The sequence below is a fragment of the Anarhichas minor genome, unplaced genomic scaffold (assembly GCF_050575085.1).
Source record: "Anarhichas minor isolate MPS153535 unplaced genomic scaffold, ASM5057508v1 ptg000006l, whole genome shotgun sequence".
NCBI lineage: Eukaryota > Metazoa > Chordata > Actinopteri > Perciformes > Anarhichadidae > Anarhichas > Anarhichas minor.
Genome location: NW_027466452.1, coordinates 2,786,524 through 2,805,242, shown reverse-complemented (window position 1 = coordinate 2,805,242; position 18,719 = coordinate 2,786,524). Strand labels below are relative to the sequence as shown.

Sequence of the window (18,719 nt, the reverse complement as noted above, 5' to 3'; positions counted from 1 at the left end):
CTTGGACCTCAGAAAACACAGTGGACCAACACCAGCAGATGACATGGCACCCCAAACCATCACTGACTGTGGGAACTTTACACTGGACCTCAAGCAACGTGGATTGTGTGTCTCTCCTCTCTTCCTCCAGACTCTGGGACCCTGATTTCCAAATGAAATGCAAAATTCACTTTCATCAGAGAACATAACTTTGGACCACTCAGCAGCAGTCCAGTCCTTTTTGTCTTTAGCCCAGGCGAGACGCTTCTGACGCTGTCTGTTGTTCAAGAGTGGCTTGACACAAGGAATGCGACAGCTCAAACCCATGTCTTGCATACGTCTGTGCGTAGTGGTTCTTGAAGCACTGACTCCAGCTGCAGTCCACTCTTTCTGAATCTCCCCCACATTTTTAAATCGGTTTTGTTTCACAATCCTCTCCAGGGTGCGGTTATCCCTATTGCTTATACACTTTTTTCTACCAAATCTTTTCCTTCCCTTCGCCTCTCTATTGATGTGCTTGGACAAAGAGCTCTGTGAACAGCCAGCCTCTTTTGCAATGACCTTTTGTGTCTTGCCCTCCTTGTGCAAGGTGTCAATGGTCGTCTTTTGGACAACTGTCAAGTCAGCAGTCTTCCCCATGATTGTGTAGCCTACAGAACTAGACTGAGAGACCATTTAAAGGCCTTTGCAGGTGTTTAGAGTTAATTAGCTGATTAGAGTGTGGCACCAGGTCTCTTCAATATTGAACCTTTTCACAATATTCTAATTTTCTGAGATACTGAATTTGGGATTTTCCTTAGTTGTCAGTTATAATCATCAAAATTAAAAGAAATAAACATTTGAAATATATCAGTCTGTGTGTAATGAATGAATATAATAGACAAGTTTCACTTTTTGAATGGAATTAGTGAAATAAATCAACTTTTTGATGATATTCTAATTATATGACCAGCACCTGTATATATACAGTGGGGGAAAAAAAGTATTTAGTCAGCCACCAATTGTGCAAGTTCTCCCACTTAAAAAGATGAGAGGCCTGTAATTTTCATCATAGGTATACCTCAACTATAAGAGACAAAATGAGAAAAAAAAAAAATCCAGAAAATCACATTGTCTGATTTTTAAAGAATTTATTTGCAAATTATGGTGGAAAATAAGTATTTGGTCAATAACAAAAGTTAATCTCAATACTTTGTTATATACCCTTTGTTGGCAATGACAGAGGTCAAACGTTTTCTGTAAGTCTTCACAAGCTTTTCACACACTGTTGCTGGTATTTTGGCCCATTCCTCCATGCAGATCTCCTCTAGAGCAGTGATGTTTTGGGGCTGTCGCTGGGCAACATGGACTTTCAACTCCCTCCACAGATTTTCTATGGGGTTGAGATCTGGAGACTGGCTAGGCCACTCCAGGACCTTGAAATGCTTCTTACGAAGCCACTCCTTCGTTGCCCGGGCGGTGTGTTTGGGATCATTGTCATGCTGAAAGACCCAGCCACGTTTCATCTTCAATGCCCTTGCTGATGGAAGGAGGTTTCCACTCAAAATCTCACGATACATGGCCCCATTCATTCTTTCCTTTACACGGATCAGTCGTCCTGGTCCCCTTGCAGAAAAACAGCCCCAAAGCATGATGTTTCCACCCCCATGCTTCACAGTAGGTATGGTGTTCTTTGGATGCAACTTGGCATTCTTTCTTCTCCAAACACGACGAGTTGAGTTTTTACCAAAAAGTTCTATTTTGGTTTCATCTGACCATATGACATTCTCCCAATCCTCTTCTGGATCATCCAAATGCTCTCTAGCAAACTTCAGACGGGCCTGGACATGTACTGGCTTAAGCAGGGGGACACGTCTGGCACTGCAGGATTTGAGTCCCTGGCGGCGTAGTGTGTTACTGATGGTAGCCTTTGTTACTTTGGTCCCAGCTCTCTGCAGGTCATTCACTAGGTCCCCCCATGTGGTTCTGGGATTTTTGTTCACCGTTCTTGTGATCATTTTGACCCCACGGGGTGAGATCTTGCGTGATCCTTCCCTCTCTCAGACATCACCATGAGCACACACACACACACACGCGCACACACACACAGAACCCAGACAGTCCTCCAAGGACGGCAGCCAGCATCGAGCCTCAAGGTCAAACACCTTCTTTTTTTTTTCAAACACTATTTTGAGAGCTCCTTCAAAGTCACTGCCATGAGAAACGAGTCAAAATACACAAGTGGGGAACACCACAAAAACAGCTTTTGTCGTGCAGTTTTAGACGGGCTCGCCGGCGTGCGTGACACGGACTGGTTGTACGGCTACGTCAGGGCTCGGTAACGCAGCACACTGCAGTGTTTGGTCTTGTCTAGCCATCTTCAGTTGGTATAGAAAGGAGGGAAACAGGATTAAAGAAGAAGAAGTATGGCTTTGACACATGGGTTGTTCTTGTGCTTTACAAAGGGGGAAGATGGCCGTAACCTGACACCAGATGTTTTGGTACAGAGAACCATTTGAGAAGCCATCACTGGAAAGACAAAAAAAATACCAAACAGGTGATTGGATGAACCATCTGTCAATCAAACTCTTGCAAAAGCCAGTTGGGAGAGGAGCGAAAACATCTTTTCCATGGAGAAGAAGCCTTCAGCGCCGTTCTTAGCTCTTCTTTCAATAAAGACAAATGAGTAGATCTTCAGTTTTTTATAACACTTTAGTTCCTATACTTAAACTCATAACTCAATCATATTTAAAAGGAAATATAAGATATAAGCAGCATTTTGTCTGACGCTCCCATGTTGGAGGCTCATTATTAGGTAACATCCCACTTTTCCCAATTCCTGGTATTTCACACTATTATGTTTACTTTATTTGGTATTTTGGAACTTTTGTCAACTCCCTCCCTCTTGGCACCATTCCAATTCCATTCCAATTTTGCCGTTGTTGTTTTGAAGTACAGTCTCCTCTCCGCGTCGTCGTATGTCACCACATCTAAGCCCCGCCCATAGCTGCCAGTAGCTGCTCGCAGGACGCTGATTGGTCCGAACAGCTGTTCAAACGCAAACACATTACTTAAACATGTTTGTGCCACATCAGTTACGTGCACATGCACACTATTTCAGAATGGATGCCATTTTCTACTTCACTCTGTGCTCTGAGAGAAATATGTCTTTCCTGAAACCATGTCTTTTCTTTGCACAAGGCATTGTCTGCTGTTTAGAAGTGTCTCTCTGAGTCATTAACCACAAGTCTAATGTAATGATTCATTTCAGCTTCCCTCCACTCTAATTGTTCAGGTCATTTAGGTTCCTTCATTTCCCCTAAAACCCAGAACATTGTTGTGAGCTGCCTGCCTCCATGATGTTTAAGGATGTCAATGAGAATATTCCCCTATTACTTTGAAAGAGGAATATATCGTTGACCACAAGGTTTATGGAAATGCACCACTAAATGTTCAGAGTGTCCCTTTAATGGGTACTGACACAGCCTCAAGCTCGTACAGTTCTTCTCAAGGGTCAAGGTGCACGGCTGTGTGCTGTGCAGTGCTGCTGAAGTGCTTTGGGGCTTGCTGAAGTGCACTTTGCAGTGATGGACCGTATACTGTGGGGTTACCAAGGCTGAACCCAGTTGCACTTCAGCTCACAGCAAGAGAACAGCTTTCTAGATGTTACCCATTAGCCTGTGGGCAACCCTGCTGCCCCTATATTTAGATAGAACATCTTATGGGTCAGTTTACAGATGGGCAACAAGGTCAATGAGAAATAGTTCTGTTAACTTCAAATGATGTGTACATATCAGTATATTAGGTGAATGTTATGTGGTATATCACTATGTCCGCCAGGCGGAAACCTGTGAGGAGATCATGCGTTCGGTCCTGTGTGTGTGCATCTGTCTGTCTGTCCATGGCTAATCTTGCATACTAGTGGAGCCATCTAGCGGATATATTTTGTGCTCATTCATCACTGTATGCTCAAGGACTTCTTATTTTGACGAGTTTTGAAAAACTTTCAATCAACAACTGTTTCAGGAGCAAAAGATATTTCCGGCAATCGGCTCACCTAAAAACAAGCCACACTTTGCCCTTTGTCGAGGCTGTCAGGATCCCTGTCAGACCCGTGGTGTGTTAACCTCTGTCATTCCCCTGTTTTGTTATTGTATGCCATGTGTTCAGTGTTCTTCCTCTACCTGCCTCCAGACACCTCCCATGGTCACACCCCTGAAGCTGCGGACACTCCAGCTGATTGCCTCCTGCAGGCTGACACACCTGATCCTGATCCCACTAATGATCCTCCTTAGTCTTTCACTCTAAACCAAGGACATGGGAAGGTTAATGTTAAACAGCATCCCATCCTCAGTCAGCTGCAGAGAGACAAGCACTTAGAGTGAGGGAGAGAGGGGAGGGGGGATGTAAGGGAGGTTGTTCAATGAAAGGACCTATACTGTGTGAGATATATTCTAAACATCCATCTATTTCTGTCACATGTATTGATTGATGCTGGTTTAACTGCGTTCAATGAATACAATCATTCACATTTGAAAGGATAAGGCTGACTATATTCTGTGTCTTTTCTTATAGTCAACACATCCCAAGACAAGACCAAACTCACCAATGAGTTAGTCTCTCTAAAACTGTGTTTTGGTTCCCATCTAAATCTTAAAGAATGGGTGAAAAACGTTTCATTTTTAAAAAGGGCATAAGAATTTTCTGAAACAGTAGGGCACTGTAGTTTTTAGCGAACGTCACTCAAACAGGAGGCAATGGGGCATTTGTTGGGGACTATTTTCTGTGCCGGATTAATACAAATCAGATACAAACTGTCAGCAGCTGTTTGCAAAACTGAAATATGAAACTGGTTAAAGAAAAACATTTCCTTTTCTGACTTTTTCTATTTTTTCCACCCAAGACACAAATCATTGTAGGTTCTGGTCTTTTCATGGACTCGGTGAGGTTTTTAGAAAGATGTGCCCATGCAATCATGCCATCATTAGAAATGGCTACATTTCAGTTACCATGTTTACCACCTATATCACGCTAATACTACTTTGAAAACACAGATAACTCCCAGACCGGACAACGCTGTGGTAGAGACCTGACAATCACTGAACATACTCTGCTTTATGGTCTGTTTGACTCTAAATGGACCATCATTTACTAAATGAACATCATGCTGAATTGAAGAAGACTTGAAACTAGAGATTGAGACCATAATACATTTTATTTATATAGCGCTTTAAAAGGCACTCAAAGACACTTTACATGTTAAAAACAGAAACAATAGAAGCATTTATAATAAGAACAAAATATACGACATAACAGTAAGAAAAAATAAATAAAATAAAATAAACATGAAAAGAAAGAAAGAAAACATACATGACTGACTTTAGAGGTTAAAAGCAGATTTGAATAGGTGAGTTTTAAGTGCAGTTTTGAAAGTGGCAAGTGACGAAGAATGTCTGAGGTGTTGGGGCAGGGAGTTCCAGAGGGAGGGGGCAGCAACGGAGAAGGCCCTGTCCCCCCAGGTCCGATGCTTGGACAGAGTAGGGGGGGTAAGGAGGTTGGCGTCAGCAGATCTGAGGTTGCGGTTGGGAATGTGATGGTACAGGAGGTCCGAAAGGTATGAAGGGGCAAGGTTGTGGAGGGCTTTGTAGGTGATGAGGAGGAGCTTGAACTGGATTCTTTGCTGTATGGGGAGCCAGTGGAGGTTTTGAAGGACTGGGGTGATGTGGTCTCTGGTGCGGGAGTGGGTGAGCAGACGGGCAGCTGAGTTCTGGATGTATTGTAGTTTATTGATGATTTTGGTGGGTGAGCCGTACAGGATGCTGTTGCAGTAGTCCAGTCGAGAGGTGATGAAGGCGTGGATGAGTGTTTCAGCGGCTGCGGAGGAGAGGGAGGGACGGAGACGGGCGATGTTTTTGAGATGAAAGAAGGCGGTTTTTGTGATGTGATTGACGTGGCGTTCATATGAGAGAGTTTGATCGAAGATGACCCCGAGGTTACGGACATGTGTGGAGGCAGGAACAGTGATGCCATCGATGCAGAGGGAGAAGTCGTGGTGGGAATTGTTTAATGATTTGGGGCCGATGATGAGGACTTCAGATTTGTCGGTGTTGAGTTTGAGGAAGTTTGCTTGCATCCAGGTTTTTATGTCTATGAGGCAGTTGGTGATGGTGGAGTGGATGGTGGGGGTGATGGATTTGGTGGAGATGTAGAGCTGGGTGTCGTCAGCATAGCAGTGGTACTGGAGACCATGGTGGCGTATGATGTCACCAAGGGGGAGCAGGTAGAGGATGAAGAGGAGGGGACCGAGTACTGAACCTTGGGGGACACCTTGAGAGACTGGGGCTGTGTCAGACTTGAATTTGTTGATGCTGATGAACTGTTCACGGTCGGAGAGGTATGATTTAAATCAGGAGAGGGCTGTGCCAGTGATGTGGAGGGAGGACTCGAGACGTGAAAGGAGGATGGAGTGGTTGATGGTGTCGAAGGCTGCGCTGAGGTCGAGCAGTATCAGGATGTTGAGGGAGTGTTCATCAGAGGAGAGGAGGAGATCGTTGGTGACTTTGATGAGGGCAGTTTCTGTGCTGTGATGAGATCTGAATCCGGATTGAAATGGTTCATATAGTTGGTTTGAGTCCAGGTGAGTTTTCAGTTGATGGGCAACAATGCGTTCCAGTATTTTAGACAGAAAAGGGAGATTGGAGATGGGTCTGTAATTGTTGTGAATGTCGGGGTCAAGGCCAGGTTTTTTGAGGATGGGTGTGACTGAGGCGAGTTTGAGGGCGGGAGGGACGGAGCCAGTAGACAGGGAGGAGTTGATGACAGAGAGGAGGTGCGGGCGGAGGGCCGGGAGACAGGCCATAACTAAAGTGGAAGGGATAGGGTCGAGGTCACAGGTCGCCATAAACTCATGTTTACTGAGGTAATAAATCAAGAGAGAAGTAGTCATTTTCTCATAGACTTCTGTACAACCAGAGGAGTCGCCCCCTGATGGCCAGAGAATGCAGCTTTAAGTCACTTAAAACACAAACTATATTGCTATTACATTACAATTTATACTACTAGTCAAAGAACCAGTTAAGCTTCAACTCTCCACAGCTCAGATCCTGTCTGTCTGCCTGTCTGTCTGTCGGTGTTGTACTCCAGAAGTGCTGTAAAAGCTTCAGTTACATCACATTCACGTCAACATATCTGCTGAACTCAGCACACTCAAACACACGTCCAAGCTATTGGCAGTGACAGCCAAGGTGTCTGTGTGTGGAATGACCTCACCAGAATTGTATGTGTGTGTGTGGAGCTTCTGGAAATGATGCTCCACTGTACTGCAGTCACATGTGACTGCAGTGACTTGTACTGTACCACACACACACACACAGATACAAATGCAGACCACTCAGGAAAGCAAAAAAAACAATGCCACAGATACCCATGCTACTGCAGAGTGACTGTGACTCGCAATTACACTTAGTCACACACACACACACACACACACACACACACACACACACACACACACACACACACACACACACACACACACACACACACACACACACACACACACACACACACTGCAGCGATGTGTTCTCATGCCTCAGCAAACACAGCTCCTTCCCAGCTTGAGGAACACGAGCAGACTGCAGCACAACTTTACCTTTGTTGTGCTGCTACAAACAGGAAGCCACAGTCAACTATATTCAATTCTATTAATGTAGTTATGTAAACCTGGGTGAAACCCAAGGACAATTAAACTAACAAATATGTATAATGTATAAGAAATTTAAATAAAAGTTAAATAAAGTGCAACCTAATGCCACAGAACTCAGTGAAAGGGTAGAAGTGTTTCATGACTGTGTGAATGGATGCAGAAAGTGTTAATGAAACCACATTGTGAAAGCAATATGTATTTGTAGAAAGAAGATTTTCATATGCAAAATACACATTTTTTAAATATTCGCATTCAACAAGATTAACGCATGTCAAAGTTATGTGAATTGTAAATTACAAGATTTTTCTATCATGAAATCCCTCGTGTCATTGCAGCTTCTAGACTGTCTTTAAAACCTCTCGACTGCACTTTTAACAATTTTTTAAGTAAAAGTAATAAAAAGACAATGCATATACAACATAGTCCAGGTGATAACATTATTTATGTCTATAATTGAGCATTGAAACCCCTCATTTTTCTAAATGTGAAAAACAACTGCGGGCTCATCTTCAACTGGTTGCATTATAAACTGGTGGGTTAAAACCATTTTTCAGGATATTAAAAATAAAGCAGGTTGCCGCACTCGAATTAAGGGAAATCATTTAAAAAAATACTTCTCATATGCATTGGAAAACGAATCAAAATATTCTTACTGCACTTGTTTTAAGAAAAAGAAAACTTTAAGGACATAAAGGAGATTTCATTGCCATTGTTAGATTATGTAGTCTTGATTCATAAAGATCAAGACGTCTTCGGTTTATGTCCTGATAAAGGCTCCATAGTATCACGTGTGATATAACTTCAAAAATGTGTTTGGAATGTGCCACACTAAAGCCATATATATATATACATATATATATATATATACATACATATATATATATATATATACATACATATATATATATATACCGTATTTTCCGCACTATAAGGCGCACTTAAAAGCCTTTAATTTTCTCAAAAAACGACAGTGCGCCTTGTAATCCGGAGCGCCTTATATATGGATCAATTGGTTCCGTCATTCCGGGTGGATTAACTAAAGAACTCCAGCCGCTAGATATTGGTGTCAACAGGCCGTTCAAAGCTAGACTGCGAGCTGCGTGGGAGCAGTGGATGACAGAAGGCGAACACACGTTCACCAAGACGGGGAGACAGCGCCGAGCGATTTATGCCACTATTTGCCAATGGATCGTGGATGCCTGGGCTGATATATCAGTCTCAACTGTGGTCCGAGCTTTCACGAAGGCAGGAATAATCACTGAACTGCCAGGCAATAGCAGCGACACTGACTCGGATAATGACGAGAGGGAGCCGGGCATGTTGGATGCCGTACTCACCGTTTGACTGTAGTAGCTTCTATTCTATGCGCCTTATAATCCGGTGCGCCCTATATATAAAAACAGTTCTAAAATAGGCCATTCATTGAAGGTGCGCCTTATAATCCGGTGCGCTTTATAGTGCGGAAAATACGGTACATACATATATATATACATACATACATATATATATACATACATATATACATACACATATATAATATCTTATCACATGTGAGTCTGTGGTGTAATGCAATTTGTGATATGAAAACATCTGAAAACATCTGCTGTCAGCACACAGTCTCTTCCTCAGTGTACAGCAACTCCCATATGGCACATAGAGAAAGTAGCCTACAGGCCCACTGTATATAGTCGCCAGTATTTTAACAAGACACGCACGCACGCGCACGCACGCACACGCACACACACACACACACTTTCAATGATCACTATCACGCCAGCTGTGCATGAGCATGTCAAAGACAATATGAGACGATAAGACAGCCTGATGGTTTATCATAAAGGATTAAAACAACATGCACGCAACTCTGTCCGATGTGCCATCTGTGTTTAGCATCACAACGATGGAAGAACACGTCAAATTCTGATTAGCTTCTGGTTATCATGTGAGGTGATATCAAGATATCGTGAGAAATAAACTGACGCATAAATGTGATATTAATGTGGCTCCACAGAGACTTGATTATCACAGTGACACACTGCACTCTGCACATCTACTCTATATGTTTCATGCTTACTGCGTGACAACAGGTCGATATTTAAAAAAGAAAGTTAGCATTGCTACTTCACCTGCCAACTTACAGTGTATAACAAAATACTGAAAAGTATTAGAAATATAAGTACATCACTTATAATCTCAACATAAGTCAGCACAACTGTTTCTTCAGAGTTTTTACAGGCTGAACAAATATGTTCATATTGTCTGTGGAAAACAATCAAGTGTTTCTAGAAAGGTCCATTAACTGCTTTGCATGTAGCTCTACAGTAAGTTAACAAAGTGACCCGGTAATGTGTGTTATACTGTATTTGCATCAAAATGTACTAATGTTAGCTAACATTAGCCACAATGAGCTACTGGTCATACCAGACCAAGTAAGGCTGTACCTCCAAAACTCCTGAGTGTACTGAGCAACAAGTGTGCTTATGAATTCAACTTTTGATTTGTTAAGGAAATAGAAGAGATGGTGTGGGTGCAGGTCCATTCAGTAATGATGAGTCAGCTCACTTGATTCGGCCTTTACTCTTAATCCAGCATTCGTGGATCTTGGCAATAGACTGTATATAAGAAGTGGACGTAGTAGTCGTGACGTCACCTATTGATTTATGGACTGCCTTAAGGTCGCCATTTTGACGGTCGCCATTTTGGTTTCTTGCAACCAATGAACAGAAGTGACCATATTTGGTCTGCAGAAGAGTGACATCGGGGTAGAGACGCCGTATACGGCTCTGCTAGCGAGCTGTCCATCACAATAAGCCCCGCACTAAAGCATACCCTGCTTTATGGTCTATTTGATTCTAAATGGACCATAACTTACTAAATGAACATCATGCTGTATTGAAGAAGACTTGAAACTAGAGATTGAGACCATAAACCATAAAAATGAAGGCACTTTTACATTGGCCTCACTTTTTAGAACGGAGGTTGCCGCCTGATCTTGACCCATAATAGGGACTGAAAGTCACGATATCACGTCCTTTGCTGCTTTGAGTTATTTTCTTTTCTTATTCTGTCTTTCGTGAGTCCCACAACTCCCAACAAGCCCAGAAGTGCCATGGATTAGAGTTTGTTGCCAAACTCTGGTTCCCTACAGCTCTGGACCGTTGCGAGTCAAACACTGACGAGACAGACAGGTTTCCATTCAGCTCAGTGGACCAGGCTGTGCCACTGGCTGATCATTATGCGTGTGTGTTGGTTGATGGTAATGATGCTAATACAGCTCTATCTCCAGGCTGACACAGCGGAACAATGACAGGCAGAGAGAAGGGCCGAGAGGACGGGTGGAACAGAGACTGAAAGAGAGAGAAAGATAAAACAATAAAAAAATAAAAATCAATAGAGATATAATGAGTCAGGATGAGGCCTAAAAGACAGGAAAAAATGGAACAGGACAGACAAAGACAGTCAGCTAATCTAAGTCTAGACAGGGTTGGCAAAAGTGTCCAGGCAATTACACTTAGTCACACACACACACACACACACACACACACACACACACACACACACACACACACACACACACACACACACACACACACACACACACACACACACACACACACACACACACACACACACACACACACACACACACACACACACACACACACACACACGTTCCCTGTACTTCTATCTTTGTGAGGACCACTTGAATTCAGCCAAAGGCTAAAACAATATGCATTAACCTATAATGTAGAAAACAACATTAATTATTCACACATCATCTCTCTGTAAGAAAAGGAAAGGCCTTCTTAAAGCAGCACATTTTAAATGAACATCAATAAATGATCACTGCATTATAATAGTTGTTAACATGACGATCATCAGTGACTAATATCCTCCGACAGTAGAACTGAGCATTCGATTGGATTTATACAAACATCATGATTTGAGTGCCATTTTAAAATTACAAGAATCACAAGTTGTATTTTAAGACACATGTAAAATCAAGCTGTACGATTTATGCATTGGGGATAATAGATGGCCAACTGTGGATAATTACAGTGTATTTGTGCCGGTTGAAGTGTAATCTCCACAACTACATTCTGGATATGAATGCAGAATCTGCAGTTGGACAAAAGTTTGGTACGGGAAGCACTTTAGTTTACATTTGTAGTCCGTTGCATGCAGATCAACAGTCCGTGTCGAGAACAAAAGAGGCTAAACATCTTAGAACCCATCAGGCTGACGATGATTTTGCTTTTCATTAGCTTGTCAAATTGGCTACTTGTGAAAAAAGCCAGTGTAGACATCGTCTTTCAACTCCAACTTGCGCCTCAAATAGCTCATCGGACTGAAAACAATGACCCGGCCCACGGAAGAGGACTGAGGCTGAAACGTTGTAGTGGTGCAACGGATCATAAAGCTCACGGTTCAGATCGCATCACAGGTCAGAGAAAATTATAAATGGTATGCATTTACTTTGTTATAGTTATTTATAGTGTTTTTATTCTTCATAAAAACACACAATTCAAATGATAAGCGAATAAAATAATGTATTGTTATGGATTAATACAAATGTTGTCATTAGTAGTTTTAAAGATTATAAACTGCTTATAGCTAGTGTAAACAGCTCATAATTCATCTCTAATATCTATTCATGTTGTTGTGAAAACATCTCCTTCAAACTACTGGATATATTCAAGTTCATCACCAAAAATACATTTTACAGATTACATGTGAACACATCATGATAACATTATAATTTACCTTCACCTAATACTCATTTTCACTGAACAGAGCCTGAACGCATCATAATGTAACTGAATGGGCTAGCTGTTAGCGGTGCTGCTAACGTTACTAGCTCTCCTCCTGTTGATTTAAACACTGATTGGTTGTTTATAATGAAACATTATCAAAGATCAGAGACTAGAAAAACATAAATAATGTCCTGATCTAATATTCTACTGAATATTGGCAGATAACGATCGTCAGTGAAACTTTATTTCACACTGTGATGGTTAATGTTAAACTGTCATTAATCTGAGGTTCACATGTGTGAGGGGGATAAGTACGGATCACAGATCAACAACGGTCTGTTACATCAGTGATTCTCAACTGGTGGGTCGCGGACCGGTTTTCAGTGGGTCGCGGGCCTTTGCCTGACAAAAAAAATAAAAAATGTTGTGATTTTATTTTGAAGGGCATTTTTTATGCAGCGGAATTATTCCAGCATTTACGGCACTTGTTCAGCGGTGCAGGAAAAACACCGACCAATGCGTTGTGAATCACATCACGTGATGAAGCTCAGCCAATCAAATATGGGTATTCTGACAAGTTTCCTGACTTGAGTGAGATGTACACACACCGTGACACACGGGGGAGAGACGAGGACATATGAGCAGAGCAGGACTATTTATTGAGGTGTGAGTCGTGAAAGTCAAATCATAGGATAATCTCCAAAAGAGAGAAGTGGCCAGAGAGAGTCTGTCCAGTCAAACACTAATTTCTAGAAGATGAGAAAAATATAATATTATGGCTTTTTCACTTCACCCTGAATGAACTGAATTTAAAGCTGCAGGGCAATTCAGTGAAAATAATTTTGCTAAAATGAATTTCGTTACGTAATTTATTTTTTAATCCAGCCGTTATTTTACTTGAAATGAGAAGAACATTTATTCATGTATTTCTATGTATTATTTATAATCCATCCAGTTAAATTTGAAAAATGAGAATAATATTTGTTAAAATATAATTGATGTGTACTTTCTTTATTTGATTTGACAGTTGTTTACTACACAGAGACGTTACTACTGCTAGACTTCTTGAATATAGATATACCCAAATTATTTATTTATTTTTTTATATATATATTTTTTTTTTTGTTTGTTTTTTTGGGTAGTGGGTCCCGGCTTGTCATTAAGGGGTGATCGTGGGTCCCGCAGCCAGATTAGTTGAGAACCACTGTGTTACATCACTAGAACGTTGGAAAGAACAAAATGAATTATGTGGAGAAAGAAACAGCACTCAGTGTGAAAATGTTTGAAAAGAAAGTTGTACATGGTGGATCTTTCGCTAGATAAACAGATGGCATTAGGTAGCTAGCTCTTAGCTCAGTAGTTGTCAATGGTAAAGGACTAATACTAGTATAGTGACAGAATCAATCTCAATCCTTAAAGCACATTATATCATCCTTCTAATCTCATCACCATACAAGTTGTGCATTGGGGAGCTAGCTCTAGCAGCTAAAGGGATTGTCAGTCACACATCAGAACCTTTAGAGCTAGTTATGGTGGTTTAGTGACTTTACAGTGAGATTAATATACTTTACACAGCAGATGCAGCAGATGAACCTACATTTGTGACAAGCCATACGAATTTCTGCGTTCATCCCTCCTAACTAGAATGTTTTGGTCAGATGCGTGGCGTGCTACACGGAGCAGAGTCCGTCCAATCAGAACCCATCGTAGGCGGGACTTCTCTCCTGCTAGCTGATCCAACACTGAACTGTGCAGGAGGAACACATATCTCCACCAGAATGTTTCAATCATGAGTATCGTGTGTTTAGACGGTTGAATTTAAAGGTGGGTGGTGAGAGCAGAGAGTGGTTATTTGGCTTAAACATGCAAAAAACACCGGTATGGTCCTTTATGAGTGTAGTGAACACACCATGTTGGTTTTCAGCCAGTCTACCATCGTGATACTTCACAATTTCACCGAGAAAACCTCAATTCAAGCCCAGTGATGTAAACATATCCTTTTTTCTAAATGCCTACCAGCCAGATGAACTTGAACCTCCTCCAGAACATTACATTAGAGAGAGAAGCAGGACTCGCTCATGGCGACTTACCGCTCTTGGTGTCCTTTCCGTCCAGTAAGGGCCGGTAGTCGCTCTTGGAGACCGTCTCCCCCACCTTGTCATCGTAGCTCTCCTTCTCCAGCGAGGCCACGAAGTCTCTCTTCAGCGGGGCCTCAGCGGGGGCCCCGCCTGGGACCCCACCTCCGCCCAGAGCGTCTCGCAGGCTCAGGTCCATAGTCCTGTTGCTGGAGAGACAAAGGGGAGGTGTGATTGCATTTACTACTTGTGATCTATGACTGCTTGTTGTCATCCTCTCTTCACAGTCACATTGCCTGCGTGTCATAAATACAACTGTAACTTCTTCCCTGCAGAGCTCATGTTTATTACTGTATATGTATGTGACAGAGCACTTCACACCCCTTACAAGCCCGGCGACTCAGGTGAGAAGTGGTGCGACTGCCTAGTTCACACAATTTGTAGACACATCGCAGACGTGGCCTGATAATAAAAATCCTCAGAACAGGAAGTGGACTGTGTGATGTGTTTTTATTACCTGTATCTCTGCTCTCACTGTTCTACATAGTTCAGTTTAGGGAGACATGCTTTCCAGTGGAATCACTTTTCTAAGATTTATTAATGTTAGTAATTAGAGTCAAAGCTTGAAACTAAATTTGTGGTTGTCAAATGAACTGGGATATAACTTTGAAAATGTTAAAATAGCCGAGTTGGTTGTAAACCTTTCTTGTCTGTGTATACGATGTACTTTATAATTGTCTCTTGACTCAGGTATGAAAACACAATGAGTGTGCCCTGCTGTCATTCTCCTGATGCCGTCATCACTTCATCATTTTATCCTATTACACATTTGTTTGAAATAGTCATGAGCATATGAATTCTTGTATTATGGCCCAAAACGTGTTTTGTGAGGTCACAGTGACCACTGATCAGTTCATCCTTGAGTTCTCTGATATTCAATTATCACAGAAAGCAAAGTGATTATGTTGATCTATTGCCCGTCACTAGTTATCACTCTATTGTTTGCTCAGTGTTTTTGTCAGTCAGAATCCTGTTGGAAAAGTGAAGTGACTTAAACTTAGTCTATGAGAAAATGACTCTACTTCTCTCTTGATTTATTACCTCAGTAAACATTGTAAACATGAGTTTATGGTCTCAATCTCTAGTTTCAAGTCTTCTTCAATACAGCATGATGTTCATTTAGTAAATGATGGTCCATTTAGAGTCAAACAGACCATAAAGCAGGGTATGATTTAGGGCGGGGCTACTGTGATTGACAGGTGGCTACCACTACCAGAGACGTATACAACGCCTCGACGTCACTCCTCCACAGTCCAAATATGGTCAGTTCCTGTTCACTGGTTGCAAAAACCAACATCCACTTCTTATAAACAGTCTATGTCTGCAACTCTTAACTGAGCCACAGCACAGTATAGGTTACCATAGTGATCCATCCCAGTGAAAAGTCAACCAGCTTCTTGAATCCAGAAAACCCAAAGTTATTCAAGCTCAAAGATCGCTGGGAAACCTACGAATGTGGAAACCGTCTTCTAAAGTCAGTGTTTGAACACTAGTGGAGCGCTTCTGTGATGCCTTTAGTGTTTCCAACATGGAAAACAAACTGAAGAAGAACTCAGTAACTGAACCAACATAGACTTAACTTTATCTACAGAGATCCATAACACACACATCAATAAAAACTTCAATCAACTTCGATCAATTCTGTCCACCCTTAAGATGGAATGGGGCTGGGATTCACGTTTCACTACATCTGCTAAATGTCACAAAGATAAACGATGTCCCAACACTCCGTCTGTCCCTCCATCCACCCGACCAGCAAACAAGCTGTCATTGTCCAGCAACTGTACCACACACACACGCACACGCACACACACACACACGTTCCCTGTACTTCTATCTTTGCGAGGACACTCATTGAAATAATGTGTTCCCTAGCACCTTAACCGTCACAACTAAATGCCTGACCTTTAACCCTAACCTAAACCATATTCTAACCTGAACCTTAAAACCAAATCTGAAGTGAGAACAGAACAAAATGTCCTCACTTTACAAAAATGTCTTTACTTTGAAGTGAAGCTGTAAAGATGAATCAATTCATCGATTAGTTCCCAAAAATCGAATTAATCGGCAACTACTTAAAAAAAAAAAAAATGTTTCAGAAATATTCAAAACTCTCTGAATCCAGCTGCTTGAATGTGAATGTTTCTGGTTCTTTCTCCTCTGTGAGAGTGAAGTGAATATCGTTGAGTTGTGGACAGAACAAGACATTTGAGGACGTCGTCTTGGGCTTTGACAAACACCGACTGACATTTTCTGCCATTTCACAGATCAAACAACGACTCTATTTGTGAAATAGACAGATTAATAGTCAATGAAATGAATCGCTAGCTGCAGTCCTAATCTGACGGTCTAAAACTCAAACTGGTCCTCACAAAGGTAGATGTACAAGTACACACAGCCAGTATGAGGACGTACAGTACAGAGCTAGCAGGCCTGGAGTGGAACTGTAGGCCATTGTTTCAGGGGAAGGACACAGTACAGCGCGCACACACGCACACACACACACACACACACACACACACACACACACACACACACACACACACACACACACACACACACACACACACACACACACACACACACACACACACACACACACACACACACACACACACACACACACACACACACACACACACACACACACACACACACACACAAATAATAATTCCATCGCTCCAGTTCCAAAAAGGAACCAATCCCAAATAGAGGCTTCCCAACCTCTATTGCCCTCTTAGCGTATTATTCTGCAATATTCATCGCTCCATTGGAGAGGTTTCATAAGCCGGAATATTCAGTGGCCTGGAGCTGGTGTTCTTTGTGTTCTCTCATTAGTCCCAACATCACTGGCACTGTGAGTGACCCTGAATTAAGATTTTGGAGGATTCTTTAAGTCCTTATATGTATATTTGTAACACAGTACGTAAGGTACCTAATTTACGTAATGCACATACTTTACTTAACTTACGTCACATACCAGGGCTTGACTGGGTTGCCAGGTTGCCTCTGGCAACGATTTTGAGTAATTGGCAACCAATTCTTAAACTTTGGTTGTCATCAGTGGCAACCACTTTTTAACATGGAAAAAATAGGGACAGCAAAAAGCCCAATGTTCACCCCAAAATTCATATTGTTTAAAATATTTGTTGCATTAGTGATGTTTAAATATTGCTGTTGCAGAACCAGAACCAGACAATGCGGCACATGCGTTGGTGCGTGAGTACCAGATGCACCGGAACTAAAAAAAACAAGTACATTTGTGAAGTCTTGGGAGGCGAAGTATCCCGGTGTCTTTGAACTAGACTGAAAGAAGGATACTGTAAAGCCTCTACTACACCTGGATAAGTGACACATCCTCCAGAACCACAGGATAGATGAGAACTGGAGCTCATTGACGGGCCGATGAACTCTACCATTCGTAAGTTTTCCATAATTAACCCGAAGAAGAACTGCACAGTATCTTAATTACTCAAAATAAAAGGTGGCAAATCTGGCAATCATATTTTCATTTTCAACCATGTGTACGTAACGTACTTGCTACTTTGCTATCAAAACAAACATGGGACTTTCACCCAGGAGACCACTGTTTGTGTCCCTTGTGAGACATGACTTACTTTATCTCACTTCCATAAGTTAACTTACTTAAAGTACCCAACATACTGTACGTCCATAAGTTACGTAACAGACGTTTCTTTTAACCCAAACATGATCCTTTCCTAAACCTAACCAAGTAGTTTTGGTTCAATTCACAACATTAACCATGTGTTTGAATCAGGCCCACTGCTCCAACCTTCATATATGTGGTTTTTGGGGGTCATTGGCAAACGACGTCTTCAGTTGTTTAGATATGAAGATGTGTTGAAATGTCCAACTAACATACGCCAGGTGGCCAGAAGCACAACTCCAAATGAAAGATCACGGTTCTTTACGCCTGCTCTACTAACACATTAGCCATAACTATTTTTTAAGACAATCATGTGTTCGTTTTGTGTTTCAGGTTTTTTTAATGCCCCCAAGTGGACAAAAGAAATGCATTAATGCAGCTTTAAAGCTGATATGTCGCGAAGGCCAAATGCAATGCAACTCTGACATAATATGAATTTTAATCAGAAGCATCACAGTGTAACTGGTGTTAAGTAAAACATTGTGTGCGTGCGTGTGTGT

General features: G+C 41.8%; 1 protein-coding gene across 1 annotated transcript in view; it reads right to left on the bottom strand.

The window, feature by feature from the left end:
* LOC142934076 (uncharacterized) overlaps positions 1-14,691 on the bottom strand; it is an 85,145-nt gene extending 70,454 nt beyond the window's left edge. The window contains exon 1 of the mRNA XM_076078466.1: positions 14,508-14,691. Within this exon, the coding sequence (XP_075934581.1) occupies positions 14,508-14,691 (184 nt within the window). The remainder of the gene's footprint in view (positions 1-14,507) is intronic.
* Between the last annotated feature and the right edge of the window lie 4,028 nt (positions 14,692-18,719).